Below are 18,668 nucleotides of genomic sequence, written 5' to 3'. Positions count from 1 at the left end.
GAGAGAGAACTGGTGGCTGTGAGAAAGTGGAAATGATGTATGTAAGTAAGTATGTATGTAAGTATGTTCAAGGTTTTCATCATGTTTTGTTTTTGTTTTCCTTTCTTCTAATCTAAATCAGGGTTGAAAATAGGCCAGTAGGTTCTGAATAATGTAAACGTATACAGATGGATATGTACATACATGCTTGCAAAGTATGATGACATTTAAATGTTTGTTTCTAATACAGTTTTAGAGTTCAGACTTGGAGAAAGCCAGACATGATTTTGATACTGAGATTTTCATGCAAACCTTTTTCTCAGAACTGCAATTTGTATTAGGTAATGGATTATTTTGACAAATTAAGTAACATCGTCGACTAGATGACTTCCTTACCCATTTTTATTGATTTCTTTCTTTTTTATTCATTATTTTTGTCACCTTTATTTCTCATCATTAGTGATTTATATATAACTAATCAGAATTTCTGGCTATTGACTAGATGTAATACTGCCTGTATTGTATAAGTTTATGATAGGAAAATTTCAAACCACAAATCACTCCAGATTCCTGGGGAAATAAATAGGTGTTATACAATTACGGTACAATTTTCATCTCAAAAAGAAATGTTTACAAATAAGTGACTCCTTCTAGCTCATCATACTTTGAAATATCACATTGTGATATTTCATCTGAGAAAATCACACGCAACAATAAAAGATCTGGAAGAGTAAAAGTTGGAAAGTTTCTGATGACTCGACGACTTAGTTTCAGAGAAACCTGACACTACAAAATTATTATTAGAAAGCAGAGATCTAAATAAACTTTATATCCATTGTGTGTAAATTTATTTCTTATCAATCACAGGAAGTAGGGTCGGCACTATAAAGAGAAGATATTACCAGCAACATTTTCAATCATGGGGCTATATATTCAAAAGCAATCAATAAAAAAAGTACAGGAACTGACAAACAACTAGTCAACAGAATCATTTTTCCTGAAATACTTAGCAGTAGCCTTTTAAAGTAATTGCTTGTGGTCAATGTTCCTCATATTTTGGTCTGCTTGCTTGTTAAAATAGAATGGATGTCATATCCATTAATTTTTTTAGCTGTCTGAGGAAGTTTTTTATACCTACAATCAACCATAAGAAAGGCTATAATATTAACATATCTTCAAAAAATCACCTTTTTGTCAGGACAATATATTTAAAAAAAAAAAAGGTGCATGTGAAGAAAATGTATAATCTCAGAATATAAAAGGTATCCATGCTTTGCTCATCCATAACTTTCTTTTTAAAAATGTCTCTCCGATGGGTGCAAGTAAAGATACTTCTTATTTTGAAGTAATCATTTTTAAATTTATGTCTTAAAAAAAAGTCTCTGTGGGGTGGGGGGTTCAATATCGACATGGATTAAGCCAATTATAGGACACATCTTTCTTAGTTGATGAGAGAACTCAGAAACTGCTGAGTTACACTTTGTGGTAAACATTTTGGAATATTGCCAAAGCCGTTATAAACATTTCTGAGCTCACATTTCTAGGGAACTCTTTTAAAAATCAATTAGAAGTGAAAGTCTTTCAATGCTGGTGTTTTAAAATGTCAAGCTTGTACTACTTTTTTTCCTTGTTGTGCATCAATGGCAATATTTCAAAACTTGTATATTAAATTGATTATATTCTATAATTAAGCTATTAAAAGGGATAGAATGTACAAGTGTTCTAAAATTCATACCACAGCAGAACTTGATGGGGGGGGAGGGGTGTTTAATGAAAATAAACCCAATTAGGTAAAAAATGGAGAAAGCAAAGGAGAAAGTACAAAGTAAGAAGTATAAATGGCTACTCATATGTTATTTTAAGAGCATACTCGAGTATACTCAGTGATTCTGAACAATATTTTTTGACATTACAGGTCAACAGGTTAAAACACTAAAGGCTTTATTTATGATTCCTGAATCAGGATTTTCAGGAAAAAATCTAAATCCACTCTATGGACAATGGAAAGGATCAGTTATGAGTCTAAATTTACAAAATAGAGGCCTATTCAAGAATTTGCTATAATCAGGGTTACAATATTTATTTAAAAACATATAATATGAATGTAGATGAATATCCTACTTGCATATGTTTGAATATATATATGTATATAGCTGTTTTCTTATTAAAAAGGGATACTGTCACACCTTTTATGGCAGTACCAATATTCAAGCACTAAAAAAACCTTAATTGTGTGTCAAATACACAATGTCATATGAAACTATATATTTTTGGAAAAAATAAGATTAAAAGCTGTAACTGCCAAAAAGTGTGCTCCTTTACTCAACAAATGAATCACATATTTACTGTAGAGAGCAAAGGATTAAAATTCCTCCTGTATGTGTAACAAACACATTGATATTAATTGGTTTGTCCTTTCAAGTTGTGTTTATCTCTTCATTTCCATCACAGTTTCAAAGGTCACTCCATTCCATTTATAAATCCAATATGACAGAGATTAGTAAAAGCAAAAAGCAACAACTAAATGAGTACATCATCATGCAATCACACATCTCACAATTCATTTATCCAATTAATAAAAAATACCATCAAATGCTTCGTGGTGGGTTTTTTCAAAGCATCAAAATGGTTCTTGTCAAGATAACTTAATCATCAACATTTAGTTTCCACTGTATAGCCAATGTAGAAAGCAGTGAAATTACACCTCAGTGGAAAGACTGCCAAATAAGTATGTCTATATTTTTATAAAATAAAATAATTAAGGAAACGTATTTAGTAAATCTAGTTTATGCCTATAAAAAGTTAACAAGAGATTCTTGAAAGCTGAAATACTGGGATACAAGTATGAATGACTGAATATTTGTGTATGTGTATGTGTGTGAGAGAGAGAAAGAGAGAGATTTAGCTATTTAATTGCTAAGCTCATATATTATCATGAAGAGAAATTTAAGGAAATGAAAATAGTGCTATTATTTACTAAGAGAAATAAGAAATTTTATAGTCCTGATGCTCATTTGATATCATAATTTTTAAAAATTCTAGACTATGACCTTTTCTCTTGATATAGGCACAGGTTTGGACAATGATAGGTATATGAAAAAACAAGAAGTCAACACATACCTGTGTGCATTAAAACTGCAAGTCTAGAAGGCTGAAATTTAGGTTGTTAAAGAAAAACAATTTGACCATATTGATAAGATTAGTATTTTTTAACCTCAATATTTTTACATAAAATAAACATTGGACTTACATTGCCAATATATATATATATACCCATTGTTTTAACAAGCCCTCTTCCAAAAATGTAATTGGGTTATCCAACAGTGAAGAATGAGAGAGGAAAAACAGAACATAAGCAAAAGCAAGATAATCCAGAAAGAAGAAGCTCAGAAGACCCTGTAATACAATTTCAGCACTGAGATAAATTATAGTGAAATAAAGAAAATGGAACCTATTTCCAAAAAAAAACAGATTAAAACACATAGAACTAATTAACCAATTAATGGATTATTTATAAATTATAGACTTTTTGTTTCTAACATAAACACAAATGAAATTAAAACAACTGAAACTGGCTTCAGAAATCCCTTTTTTCTCCCATCTGTGGGATCTGTATCTCATAAAACATTAGACACTTAGAATCCTAAGGCAGAACCAAGAATGTTCACAAGGCCATTGGGTTTGAAAGTACCCTTGAATCACTCAAATAGCATAGATAGTGCCTGAGTAGAAATGATTAATCACCACATTATATTTGATAAAGTCATATCACCTTTCTATTCGTTTATTAATTTATGCTTTCTTACAGAATTGTGTGTGTGGAGTTTGTTTTGAACCTAAGCTATCTTTTTAAGTGAAATATACTTTCTGGGGGAACAGTTTAAGTAAAAATACCATTATTAAATGCTCCATTAAGATGGTGAAGTTTTCTTTCCCTGGATATCCTGAAATGTAATATATTGTATAAAACAGATTTTCCCAAAGATCTCAATTGTTGCAGTTGTATATGTAAAATTTCAGATGAATAACTTCTCTTATGAAGTTTCATTTAGAAAAAAAATGGAAAACTTTCCTGTGAATTCCTGAAATGCTGTAATTCTGCAAGGACTCAGTTGACGAAAAGACTTAAATAGGTGCCATAAAAACATGCACAGTGTTGATAAAAACACAGAGCTCACATTTTCTTATAATTTGTCTTAATTTTCCAACACCTGCATATATATATATATATATATATATATATATATATATATATATATATATATATATAAAACTGGATATACACACATAGCCTCTCTTCTTTGTCCCTATGCAGATTATTGCTCCTAGACTACAAATGACCCCAAGGAAGTAAGTACACTTCTTGGCTGAACAATTTATCAACAGCTTGAAGTGACAGGAATGGTGATTCAGTCCTGTGCCCCCACATATCAGATGTAGGCCACATTCTCCAGTCGGCAGAACCAGAAAGGGAAAAAGTCCCTGTCGCATTTGCCCTTTCATAGAGATGGAAATATTATTAGAAAGGACATAAACAGACTAATTAAATCACAGCAGTATGGCTGGGATGACAGCTGGTACAGCGTGTGACTGAGAAGATCCATATCTGTGAGCAGGAGGTACTTCACTTCCAATCCATTCGCTATTAGGTGCTTTCAAGCTTGCTGTGCAGACATTAAATAATAACATCTCATTTCCAAGACTAAAATGAGTAAAGAAATAAAAAAGGCTTTCTAACCAAGAAATCTTTTGTGCAACAGAGAAAAAAAAATCATTTACCACTCAGTTCTGCTTTTGAGATAAAGATGTAATAATGCCATTACCTTTCATCAGCGGGATCCTTGGAAATCAACACTCTTTGCTTATCATGCTGTGAAATACAAATAGAGCTAAAGGCAGGGTCTGCGAGGCACTGCTGCAGCGATATTAACTCACAGATCTGCCCTTTGTGAAGGAAACCGTATCCGTTTCATTAGTGCACACTCTAATTCAAAACTGTTGAAAATGAACTGCACATACTGTTTTAATAACAACATTCCTAATCATTATCAAACTGGTAATTCTCTCAGCACTGAATGTAAGGGTCTGTGTTTCCATTATAACCTGCTGTTAAAGAAAACCATATTTAAGTCCTCTCTTCTTTCCTCTTTTCCAAATGATCGAGGTTCATGGGGGTTGAGGGGAGGAGGGGGCATCAAGAATGTGCAAGATTATGTATGTCACATTATTTCATCATAAGTGAATTGACACTTTCAGGCATTTATGTCAACGATAATATTATTTACTTATTATCATTTAGTTATGCCATTGTATATTCAATTTGACAGGCCAGGATTCATACGGATGACTTTGTACAATTTTGGAATATTGGACAATTTGGAGAAGAATCAAAGTTACACGAATATGAAACACTACGTCTGGTAACGGGGCATTGGGCTCAGAGTTATAAACTTGTAGGCTCACACTCACAGTAATGTTGGACCATGAACACCCTAGTGACATCTCAAAGAATAAACTTTCTAATAGCAGGTCATCCTGAGGTATCTGAAAACTTATATCACTAAACATTATAATTTATGGATCACAAAGTTGAAGATTTATTTTAATTGTATATCATCACAGGAAGTCAAAATCTAAAACAGATACAATAATCTTACTCATGAATAACATCAGTTATCTGATACTAAAGGGGTTGAAGAAGGTCTGAGGTTATTTTAAACTGAAATGTTTGCTCCTACTATATTTTTGAAGTTTCTATGAACATTATGGCATGTTGGTGTAGATTGCCAAAGATCATTTTTAGGGCTCTCCTCAATGAAAATCGTATTTCCAAGTCTGTCATAAATGCTCTCAATCTCCTGGAATGTGATAGAGTCTATCATATAACATATCTGAATGGATATATCTTACATTTCCTTGTTTTACGATTACAGGAATAGAACATCTTTAATTTACATTTCTTAATATGAAATGCTTGAATTATCAGGCTTACTTCATTATCCTGTCATTAGTAGGAATAAGCAATATTAAAACTGAAACAAAAACATTAGGCTAATATTTCCTCATTATGTTCTTCAACGTCCATATAAACTAAAAAAAATCATGAAAATGAACCAGACACTAAATAAAAAGTGAAAACATTCTCTGCATTCCACTTATCTATACCATGAAATACATTTAATAATTCACACAGGAAACTAGTTTATGTCACTGATCAAACTCTGGTGATTTTCTTAATGTATAAGCATGGGTTTAGAAATACGTGCTCAAAAATTTTTAAGCGAGAAAAAAGTTCTTTTAAAAATACAAATGTATTTTTTCCATAAATGGTCACTGTTATGATCACTGGTGTTCCTCTTCTTTTATATAACCAATAAAGTTAAAAAATGTCATGAGAGAAAATGCAAAATGATGCACTTGCTAGATAATCACAAAAACGGGCCTAATAAAATGACCAGTTTTTAACATACTCATGTGTCATTTAAAAATGATCTAATTTGAAGCTATATTATATTTTTTGACAAATATTCATAATTTTACCACAATGAGATAACAACATAGATTCTTGTCTAGTTCCTTCTAACTCTAATGAAAAGAACATATATATTATAAAAGTATAAAATTTTTATCATCTTTTTTCTTATATTCAAAATAAATATTTTCTACCCTTACCTCTCATGTGTAATGGCTGCAGAATTATGTGAAATTATGTATTAAAGTATACTTAATGGTGCCTTGTTTTGGACATTTATATTATTTCATATTTGTATTTTATTTTAGAAATCACCATAAAAGCACACCTTCTTGCCTTTTATCCTCTAGGAGTTTTCAAAAATCAAAGAATCTTAAAGCTAAGAGGGTAACTGAGCATCAAGCTGCTTATTTATTAATAAGAAAGCTGAGAAATTAAGAGACTTATCTCAGTAGCTAAGTTATTTATTAGCTATGTTACTACTAGAAGCTAAATTTTCTTTTTTTTTTTTTTCAAAGATTTATTTATTTATTCATTCAGAGAGAGCAAAGAGAGAGGCAGAGACACAGGCAGAGGGAGAAGCAGGCTCAATGCAGGGAGCCAGACGTGGGACTCGATCCCGGGTCTCCAGGATCACACCCCGGGCTGCAGGCGGCGCTAAACCACTGCGCCACTGGGGCTGCCCCAGAAGCTAAATCTTCTGACATATTTTGCTCTCTGCTCTCCCATTTCAGTTTGTGGATGCATCTAAAAGGACTTATCTTGGTCATGCTAGAAGATGTCTAAATCTTAATAATTTTTGATAATTTTAAGTTAGCAGTTTATTCCTTATATTTTCATATTAGAATGCCATATTTAGAAATATTTAATGTGGAAAAATTCCAGAAATACTAAATATCTACAAATTCATTAAAATTTATGAAAGAGTGGCTTACTACTTCTTAGATTTTTAATGTTGGGGTAAGCAATTTTGTGTGAAATGTCAGGATATGAAGACATCTTTTGCATAGGGAATGATGTGAACCATATGGCTTATTCACAATCGATTGAATTACAAACCATGGCAGTTCCTACACTTTCAAGAGATTCTTATGTGGTCTTTCCATTAAAATTCCACTAATGTGACATTTGTGAAAAGGTTTATGTTTGGGCATACTTTCCTCACCATATGTGAAGTCACAGAGCAAAAGCATCGATTTAAAGTGTTTATATATAAATTGACAGCTATCAGTTCTAAAGTATTTCTCATTTCATTTGTCAGAATCTTTTTGGCCTTTTAGGGTAGTCTTATGTGTGTTTCCGTGTTTACAAGACTCTGACTGTTAATATTGTTAAATTTACTCATCAGACAGGAAGAAGGATCTTACAAATCATTGTTAGGCAGAGAAACATTAAGAAAGTTCGAAAAAAAAACTTTCCACATTTAATCTGTTAAACAATGGCAAATTTCTTATGAATCAGTGATACTGTAATTGAACTGGAGACATTTTTAGAGCAAGCTTGCTTTGGCTTTTTCACCCTCCGATTTGGAATCTGCTCACAGTACTGCCAGCTTAACCAAAAAGGATTAACTCTCATATCCAACTGAGAACACAGATAATTCTCAGTAATTGGTAAAAAATGAAGATGAATGGGGCTGAGAGATAAGGAGCAATTAGCTCATCAGCAGTTACAGCTGTGCACTCAATCCGGATCCATCTCTTGAGCCTCGGCCCCTTTTAAAGAACCTAAGCAGAATAAGCATAGGACACCCCTCCCCAAAAAATTGCTGTACCTGCCCATCATTTCTCTAGTCTTCCATTTTATTTCCTTACTATACAAAGACACCTGTCATAGCATGCTATGTAAATTACTACCTCTCTCAGGACCTATGTCTAAAGCCAATCTTCTTTTTAAACTTTTTTTTTTTATAACAGAAACCAAATGACTACTGTAGACACTCTTAAATTCCCTGTCAATCGTTTCATTATAGCAGCATCATCTGTTTGAAAATATAAGCAATTCCCTCATCTAATTATAGGAAGGATTTGAGGTTCATTAACATTGCCAAGGCAGAGGATCCAATGTGCAACTGCAGAGCTCTGCTTGGTGGCCTGTGTTCTCAGTTTCCTTTTATTTGCTTTCTCAAGGTCTCCAAGACTTTTTCCTGAGATCATAAAATTAATTTTTCTTCCAAATACACACGTGAGTTAGAAGAAAGGAAATGACTACAGTATAAACTATTATATTTCTTCAGGAATGGTTTTTTTGTTTTTTTCCAAGAAAAAAAAAGATAAGAGGATGGTCAGCTGGGTAAGATAATTTTATCTCCTATCTGCCTGGCTTTTCTTCCTTTTTTTTTTTTTTTTTTTTTTTGTTATTGTTGTTGGCTGATGGACAGAAATAAGGAGTAAGGAATATTATGGAAGAACACAGCCATTCATCCCAAACTCAAGTTCTGGTGTTTACTTGAAATTCTTACATCCTCGTTAACTATTGCAAGCTTAAGAAAATGAAAAGGAATCATACATTTCAGGCATGTGAGATGTGTGCAGTTTGTGGGTCACTGCATCGGTATACTCTTGCTTGGGTTCCACAGTGTTCAGGAGACATTCTGAAGTCTTAAGATTACTTCACTTCCTTAAAGAAATAACAGCAGTTAGGGGGTTCTGACTATAGTTTAAACAATGAGATTTTCTTGGGACATCTGTTTTGAGATCACATTTTGAATAGATATGAACTCATTTCCTACTAAGCAAGCAATCTACTATTGTTGATAGCTGTTTACCAGTTCTATGAGTCAGATATTAGCTAGTGGCAAAGGTCCCTCTTAAATCCTCCGAGTATTCTTTAAACTGTGTACATAGTGTTTTCCTTAAATAAAATGTTAAGAGAAGGTAAAAATGCAGTCTTTTCCTGCCTCCTGGTAAATTATAGTGCACAAAGTCTTGCACTTGGGAATAATATTTAATGTATTTATCTTTAAAGAGTCATTTCCTTTGTTGTCATTAGTTAAGGGAATACGATATTAGGTTTAACAAGTATTTAAATAACATAGAAACTACTGAGATGCTCACTATGTCAATATTTATATAGCATTTAAAAACTAGAAGTAAAAATAAGTTTCCTTTATTTAGATTAAATCGACTGTGATTAACTTAGTATCCTCAAAAATGTGCATGATGCCTCCCCCCAAAAAAAGATAAGCAGATAAAAACACAGCTATAGATACTGTGGGATTGACCTTGGGTTCACCGGTTTTAAATTCTGCTTTTCCAATATCCCAGTCCCAATTTCCAAGCAGCATTTTTTTTTAAGCTGGTTATGTAGATCAGTCCTTAAAGCAAAAAAATAGCAATTTATCTGGCCTGTATGTTGTGGATAGTGTTGCCACTAAAAAGAATCCAGGACATTTTTCCTTCTTATCTGCAATGTAGCTCATATCAGCCAACCTGTCACAAGATAGTACTTGATATAAACAAGAGATTGCAAAGACATCTCAGTAATCAATATCAGGATGGCTACAGTATGGAAACCCCAACCAGTGCATATCATTTGTCTCAGCATCTATTTCTATGGCCAAATGAAGCATTAATTCAAATCATAAATCTATGGTGATTTAAATCTGGGAATGAGCACCTGCCTGCTTTAATGATTTATTTTGTACATTTCAGTAAGCAGGAGATTTGTCCATATGAACTGACAGGTCACCTTCAGATGCCAGGAGCAGACTGTTTATCACCATGCAGACTAGCATCTCATCTTAGCAAGTAAATATTAAACTAAAAGAATCCAATTGATTGTGGATGAGGGAGAATGGAGACACGGCCATATATTTTACTCAGCGTGCTGATGCCTCACTCGGATCTATCCTGAAGTCCTCACTTCTTCCTAAAGTGATCATTCTGTTGGAAAGATGTGAGCTCAAGGTTACCATGCAAAATTGGGATAAAAAATAATTATTTGTCAGTGTCATAGATTTCTCTAAACACCTTTTTTGGGGGCTAATTTTGACAATTCATTGTTAAGAACTGGAAGGAGTCATGTGTAATAAAAATGCCTCTTCGCCTCACTAAGTCAAATCAAACCAAACCAAACAAACACAAAATCTGTTTCCAGAGGCAGTAAGGATTTACTTACAACCGGGGTGGGGGGCGGGGGTAGGGGGTGCAGTGTTCCTATACAGGAGAGCCTAAAATGTTTAAGATAACTTGTGAGCCAGATGAGTACAAGAAAAAGAAGAAAACCTGAATTGATTTCAAAAATGTCACTGTATTTGGGCAGGGCTGAGCAGCAACAATACATCATGTAAGTAGCACCTCTCTGAGGGGTTTCACTCCTTCAAAGAGACAATTGATAGATTCATGAGAGCAGTAAGTTTGTATTCTGAAATATAGGCCTTTGAGATTCTTGGGATTCCTTCTGGAATTCATATGCTTCAGTGCCACTTCCTAAGCACCTTGTGCTAGCTGAAGCTCCTGGATCTAGCATATCCTGTTTTGACTGCCTGCTTACATAGCCATCCCTCCCATGGACTGTATGGCCCCTGAATTCTGGGACTAGATTACAGTTATTTTGTGTAACTAGAATGGGTTAAAATCAAAGGCACAACAAAAGCCAAGTGATACAATAACTCCCCCCAAATTTACTCACAGGCCTGCAGTGTAACAAATAGGAAAATAGAGAATAGGAAAACAGAAAAGGAAATAGTTAATGATTGTAAAAAAAAAAGAAAAAGGTCATTTTCAGGAGGCAAATGTGGAAACATAATAATAATAGCAAAAGCAGTACCAATATGACTAACCTTACTGGTGACCAAACAATGTGATAAGCAGACATTGTAGTAAATAAACACTTGACAAATAGGATCTTCTTTCATTCTCATGATTTGATATTATTATGCCATTTTCCAGACATGCAATGTTAGGCTCAGAAAGTTTAGATAACTTCTCAAAGTCACAGAGCAGGTAATTGCTGAACACTTACCAAGAGGCAGGCACTATTGTCAGAATGAAAAAAGAAGGGGGGTGCGGATGCATATAAAGCGACTGCCCAATTCAACAACTACTTCGGTTTGTGCAAGCTCAACCCCAATACCCACCAGTCCCCTATACCTTCCTTACCCAACCCTTCCACCAAACCTTCTTTCCCTGATCTCTAGCAAAGGAAGGGGGGTGCTCTGGAAAGATAATAAATCATAAATTCTTATGTGGCATGTGAGAATAGAATAAAAATGACAATGATAACATGTATCCCCAAACTAGTTACTGACATCTAACAGAAATGATCTACTTGCCTCAAGGACTGGCAATGACATCAATGTTAATGCACTCTAAAAATATTAAGACTCTGTAGGAAAATTCAAATAAATTTCTGCTCCTGATTCAAACTGGTGTCAGTTGGTGGGGGTCAAAACCAAAAAGCAATATAAATTGCCAACTAAATACCTTGATGGAAGAAAAGTGATTTCTGCCAACTAGAACACAAAAGAAAAATCAAATTGTTTCTTTTTTAAGTCATTATGGTAGCCTATGTACCAAAAACAATTAAGGTAAACCTCAATTTGGTCAACAGGCAAATATTATTCTATAATAGCAAATATGAAATGTATGTCAATGCCTAATTATGAGCCATGTTCTCCTTATCTTATACCTATTGGATTTTCCAAAGTCAACTTCTGCTCTGCTGCTCAGGAAATTCAAAGAGAGATATCATGTTTTAATATCTTTTGTTTTCAATGTTATTAAATTGCCTAATTTAAATATTCCTCCTCTTAACACCAACTATTAAGAACAGTCTGCATTAAACTCTTATCCTTCTAAAATTATGAAAACAACCCAGACTGTTGTACAATGGTCACTAAAATTTATAGTAGCCAATTACTTGTTTTTAAAAGTGTCTAATTTTGTTCTACTTTATAGGTCAAAGAAAAAGACTGCTTATTTAAAACAAACAAACAAATGTACTTAATAGTTCTAATAGGAATATTATAATTCATTCATTTACTTCAAAACTGTTTTTAATTTTCAAAAGTCTGAATTTATGTGTGTGAACCATGACCTTAACAACCCACAGCCCTCCATCCTCCCCCTAGGATCACCAGAAATGCAAGCACTCATGTTTTCCTTCATCCCGTCCAGCTGTAGAGCCATAGCTTTGGCTCTTTTTCATATCTTTTCATCCTTCTAAGAATTGCCACCATCTTCTTTATAACCTATTCTCAAACTGAACCCCTTATTGCCACCCCTCTTCTATTTCCCTTGTGTAGTGCTATGGAAAAATTCTGCTTTCCCCTTTTCTACTCTATTAGAAACTACCCTTTGGCATCACTGAAGCAATGGTATTTTGTGTATTGTACATATATTTGACAATTACTCCCTACTCTATCATTCATATCTAGTGTGTGCTCCCATGGAAGATGTATCCCATTGTAAGAATGATGATTACTACAATCCATAGTATTTTTTCAAATACCCTTAACTATATGTCATATTGGACAGAAAGGAGAGAGCTGCTTTTTATCTAAAGAAATAATCTATTAAAACACTGCATGGAAAAGAAAATTTAATTGAACTGCCCTGAATTACTGTGTCCTTCATGAACATATGTTGGATATAGTATCTTACACTATCTTAGAATAGCTAAATTTCTCTTGCTAAATATATTTTGAGCATGGTTTCTACATTTTAAAGAGAAACAATACAGTGTAGTAGCAGAATACAATGTTTTATCTTACCAACACACAGATGCTTGAGATACCATCAATATAAAAGTTAAACCATATATGTGAAGTTGTTTTTGAAAAAACGAACTACTCAAATGAATTCTGCAAAGAGAAAGCTGTTGGTTTTGGTTTAAACAGTGACTATTAAATTTCATCTCTTTTTCCACATTTCAAGAACGGAAAAAAAATCAACAGAAATTAAAGTAGTACATTTACAATGAGAGAAATTGGTAATGGTTATATACAGAAAGAATTCTCAACATAATTCTTATTCTCGGCAGCACATGAAAAAATTGAGTTTATATGTTCTGTTGCTGATGCAAACTTATTTGATAACAAATCCATGAGGAATTAAAAAGATAAAGTATGGGTTTGTCTGTAAATATTTTTGTCACCTTACCTTTCCCCCCAATGTAACAAGATCTTCAAAATGGATCTTTGAGTAAAAAACTGATAACTACCCTCTAAAAAGACACTGATATAATCAATATTTTAAATTTCTGATTATTGGGGCACCTGGGTAGCTCAGTGGGTTAAGTGTCTAACTCTTGATTTTGGCTCAGGTCACAATCTCAGAGTCCTGAGGTAGAGCCCCATGTGGGGCTTTGCACTGGGAGTGAGGCCTGCTTAAGATCTTCTCTCTCCCTCTGCTACTTACTTACACACACTCTCTATGAAAGCAAAACTACACTAACTTACACACACTCTCTATGAAAGCAAAACTACACTAAATCAAAATTCTGTTTTTAAAACTTGATTGTATTATGAAAGATGCTAACTGAATGCTGTTAGAAGTTGCATATATAAAGTTGGTCCTATATTTAAAAATTATGTTGTTAATTATTTAGAGTGCATGTTGTTAGAGGTGCAAATGGTATATACACTGTTTTCTAAGCTAAAAGTACCAGCTTCTTAAATGGGGACCCAATAGTTTTGTCCTGAAAAGAAAGTAATTTGGTAGCCACATGATCACAAAAGTTTCCGTGAATATACAACTTACCAACACTTGAATTCATATCCCCATTTTCAGAATCTGCTCCATGTTGGTTATTACTGGCATGATAGTTGCTCATGGCTTCCAATTTGATTTTTTTCACCTTCATTGCTTCGGCAATGGCTGCGTTGGTAGCAGCGGCAGCTGCTGCGGCTGCTGCTGTCAGACCTTAAAAGAATAAATTAAAAACAAGGTAATTCAAATGCAGATCTTTCATGTAATAGTCCATGTACTTTATAGAGCACACATACAAACATATTAGAATATCTGATTCCTCTATGCAACACTCTGATAACCTATGTTCATTCCTGACTAGCCAATGAAACAAAATTGATATGATAGGTAGAAAGCACTCTCAACTCCCAAATTAAATATTAGCAGAAACATAATTCGTACATAGGAGGACAGAGGTAGAAAAGCATCCAGGATTCCCTCTCAAACAAACCAATTTGAGTATGTTACTCCCTTCTTCAAATCATCTGCAACTACCTGGGGTGTGGGGTGTGGGTGGGGGTTCTGAACTGTTTAGCTTAATTCACAAAGCTTTTTATTGGAAAGTGCAAACCTACCTACTTGCTCCATTTCCTCATCCTCAGGCCACCCTCCAGCTACCTGAACATTCCACCAAAACGCATGCGTGCCCTGCCTCTTGAAGCTTGTGCTTTCACACATTCATTTCCTTTGGAATAACCTTGCCCCACAGCTCCCGTCCCTAACTTCTCATCCCACAGCATTCTAGTCCCAGAGCGAACACTTTAAACCACTGTGCCATGTTTGTCTGGAAACAATTCGCATCTATTCATCCAGAGAACAGGAGGTAGGAGCGGACCTGAGGATTAGAAATAGAATTTGAGGCCAGATTACGGTAGAACAGAAAGCTAGAGCCATGCTTTAGGTACAGGCTATAGATAGCAGAGCTTCTGGGGCATGAGAGTGGTTTGTTTTTCTTAAATGTGTGAACTTTTACCAGGTCAGTTCACTTCATCCTGGCATCCCTCATCTGCAAAATGACAGACACTGCAATATCTGGATAATTTCTCCTAATTCTAAAACTTTTACATTCTAGGAAAGGATATAGATCCCCACTCTCCATACTCTTTTTGCTATGGCTGCTACAGAGTTTCTAACTATAGTGCTTCAACTCGGGTTGAATTTATCTGTGTGATTTATTTCCACTCCCAGCTGGTGGATTAGAGACTGAACACCTCTCTCTTCTTTTCCTCCCCACTAATCATCACTTCTGGTTACTACGGCAAATAAGTTACAACCTTAGAAAGTCTTTTTTTCCACCCTAGAAATCTCTGCTATTTTTTAGAGGCTAGAAGAGCTCACCTCTCCTTCAGATCAGACCAAAGAGGCCTTGACAACTTTCACCCCAATGCAACAAGACTTTCAGAATGGATCTTTGAGTGAAAAACTGATAACTACCCTCTAAAAAGGCAGTGATGTAAATTCAAATAATTCATCAGGGTCTAGACTGTACATTTGTTGCCTTTTAAGTCCCAACTTGAACTGATTCTCTCATCTTCCTATGATTGAATTTACTCCCCAGTTACTCATTTCCTTCAAAGGTGTTTCAGAACATTTTCTTTCCTGTTAAAATTCTCCTTGTCCTTGTACTTCCCAGCAACTCTCTCTTCCTCAATTTTGTTTCGTCAAAAATTTAACCATCCCACATGCCCCATCCCGTCATTGCCTGGTGTGGTCCCATCTCTAATTTATGACATTTGCAAGGCCTTTATCTTTGCTTTTATGCAGCAGGTAAATCTTGTTCATAGCATTAAATAAGGAAGATAAAACTACAACTTGAGATGTGATTGTTATTACTATACAGATCTGAATCAAATTCAGTAGCATGAAATATAACTATATATAGTGTAGCCTTAAGCCATAAAGTCTTTTTGAGTATGGTTTCTTCATCTGTAAAGTCATTCTACTCACAAAGGGATAACATGAGGATTAAATGAGATAGATCATGCAAATAAGTTTTGTTTTGAGTGAGGGAGAGCATAGGATAGAGGAAGGAGAGGGAGAGAGAATCTTAGGTGGGCTCTGACTGAGCCCACGTGGGGCTCGATCTCAGGACTCTGAGATCATGACCTAAGCTAAAATCAGGAGTCAGACACTCAATGAACTGACTAAGCTACCCAGGCATCCCTAGCCATATCATGTTGTTAAACATTAGGCATGCCCTGCATTCTACTTCCTCAAAAAGTCCATTCATATTTATGATTCCTGCAGGATTTGGCAGGCTAGCCATAGCCCCCTTAGCTAGAAGAATCTTACTTCTCCTTACCTGATGACATGAACCCTTACTTCTAAAAATATTTTTCATAATTTTATTTATCTGCTTTTTAAAAGATTTTAGTTATTTATTCATTAGAGACAGAGAGAGAGAGAGGCAGAGACACAGGCAAGGGAGAAGCAGGCTCTACTCAGGGAGCCTGATGTGGGACTCGATCCCAGGACTCCAGGATCACACCCTGGGCCAAAGATAGGCACTAAACCACTGAGCCACCCAGACGTCCCTTATCTAATCTTATTTATGCTACTCTCCTATGTATCCACTTGACAATCTATCCCCACAGCTTTACATTTCTAATAAAAATTTCAAAAGATACACAGTGGTTCCCCCCTTATCCACGGAAGATATGTTCCAAGACCTCCAACGGATACCTGAAACCATAGATAGTGCAGAACCTTATACACTGTGTTTTTTCTATACTTATGTACCAATGTCGAAGTTTAATGTATCGATTAGGAAGTAAGAGATTAACAATAAAATAGAACAGTTATAACGAACATACCATAATAAAAGGTGAATGTCATCTCTGTCTTTCTCCCTCAAAATATCTCATCATACTGCACTCACCCTTCTTGTGATGATGTGAGATGATAAATAGCCACGTGATGAGACAGAGTGAGGGGAATGACATAGGCACTATGACATAGTGTTGGTTACTATGGACCTTCGATGATTTGCCAGAAGGAGGATCATCTGCTTCCAGACAGTGGCTGACCAAACTGGGAGAAGGAGACTGCAGATGAGAGGGGGCGGGGAGACATGACTACTGGAAGCACATGACTCATATGTGCTATAACCAAACTATATAATACTTACACTGATTTTTTAGTCTACTTTAATGAAGACAGGAAAAAACCTCTGACATTTTCAGCAGTTGCTGATTTTAGTCCCTAACTCACCTGGCTCACAATTCTAATTCTAGCTTTTAAATTCGGGCCATTTTTTCCATTTCCTCAACTCCTTCTTGTGCCAGCTGCCATCTTTCTTTCAATGGAGTCCTGCAGCAGCCTCTCAAGAGTTTCCACTTTCTCCACTTCCAATCTCACCACAACACAGTAACCATAATCTCGTGGGAAGAGGGATACCTGGGTGGCTCAATCGTTGAGCATCTGCCTTTGGCTCAGGTTGTGATCCCAAGAACCTGGGATCTGGGATCAAGTCCCACATCGGGCTCCCCAGAGGGAGCCTGCTTCTCCATCTGCCTATGTCTCTGTCTCTCTCTGTGTCTCTCATGTATAAATAAATAAAATCTTTTAAAAAAAATCTTGTAGGAAGGAAAATCCAATCATGAAATTCAATGCCGGCTCTTAGGAGGAAGCAAGGTGCTCAACACAGCTGTCAGGCCCGTCATGCTCAGTCCCTCTCCTACCTGTGTAGCATCATCCATTCCTCAGGTCCCACTTGCTGTCTGTGCTCTAGACACTCAGCCTTCTCCCACTTCCTCTAAGGGACTATATTCCTTCTTTCAAGCCAGATTTTGCATGTGTTCCCATTTCTAGAAAAGCTCTTCTATCCCTGCCACAGACCGGCCAGGATATCCATTATCTGATGGCTTAAAAATTATGCTCTAGGAGCAGCAGGCTCAAGCTCCTGACTCTTCAATCTACCTGGGAAACAGCAATCAACATTTCAAGAATCAGCTCAAAATTCATTTCTCAAGATATGACCTTACCTACTCCTCTAGAGAAAAGCTAGCCATCCACTCGTTTGTGTTCTCAACCTGCTCTACGTGAGTTTGCCATCCTTTGTGCAGCAGAATCACCTATGGAGCTTTTGACCCATGCAAATTGCTGAGTCCTACCATAGGACATTCTGTCGGGGACTCCTGCATCTGTATGTTTTGGGGTTCATTTCATTGTTCCCCAAGTCATTTCAGTGTGCCATCTGAGAAGAGAAACTCAGTCCCTTGAATTCTTTAATGCTTCTTAGGTGGGGGGCAGGGAGGTGGAAGGGTGGTTACCATAGGGGGAAGGGTAGGTTTAAGACTAGCTCCTATAAAAAAAAAAAAAAAAAAAAAAAGACTAGCTCCTATAACTAGGTTATAACACCAAAAGGACAGAAATACACCCCTAATATATGTATCCCAAACACCTACCACAGTGCCTGCCACAAACTCTCACTGAATGAAAAAACACTTCTGAAACTAGATCACTTGGACAGCCATAGGAGAAATATGGTCACTATTTTAACAATATCTATGTAAGTAATTTAAAGC

The 18,668-nt window shown here is 35.5% G+C and overlaps 1 protein-coding gene across 1 annotated transcript in view; it reads right to left on the bottom strand.

The window, feature by feature from the left end:
* DACH1 (dachshund family transcription factor 1) overlaps positions 1 to 18,668 on the bottom strand; it is a 422,360-nt gene that overhangs the window by 176,645 nt on the left and 227,047 nt on the right. Inside the window, exon 3 of the mRNA XM_077855416.1 lies at positions 14,155 to 14,316. Within this exon, the coding sequence (XP_077711542.1) occupies positions 14,155 to 14,316 (162 nt within the window). The remainder of the gene's footprint in view (positions 1 to 14,154; positions 14,317 to 18,668) is intronic.

Source organism: Canis aureus, chromosome 17, assembly GCF_053574225.1.
Source record: "Canis aureus isolate CA01 chromosome 17, VMU_Caureus_v.1.0, whole genome shotgun sequence".
Lineage (NCBI taxonomy): Eukaryota > Metazoa > Chordata > Mammalia > Carnivora > Canidae > Canis > Canis aureus.
This window is presented reverse-complemented; position numbering and strand designations above follow the sequence as displayed.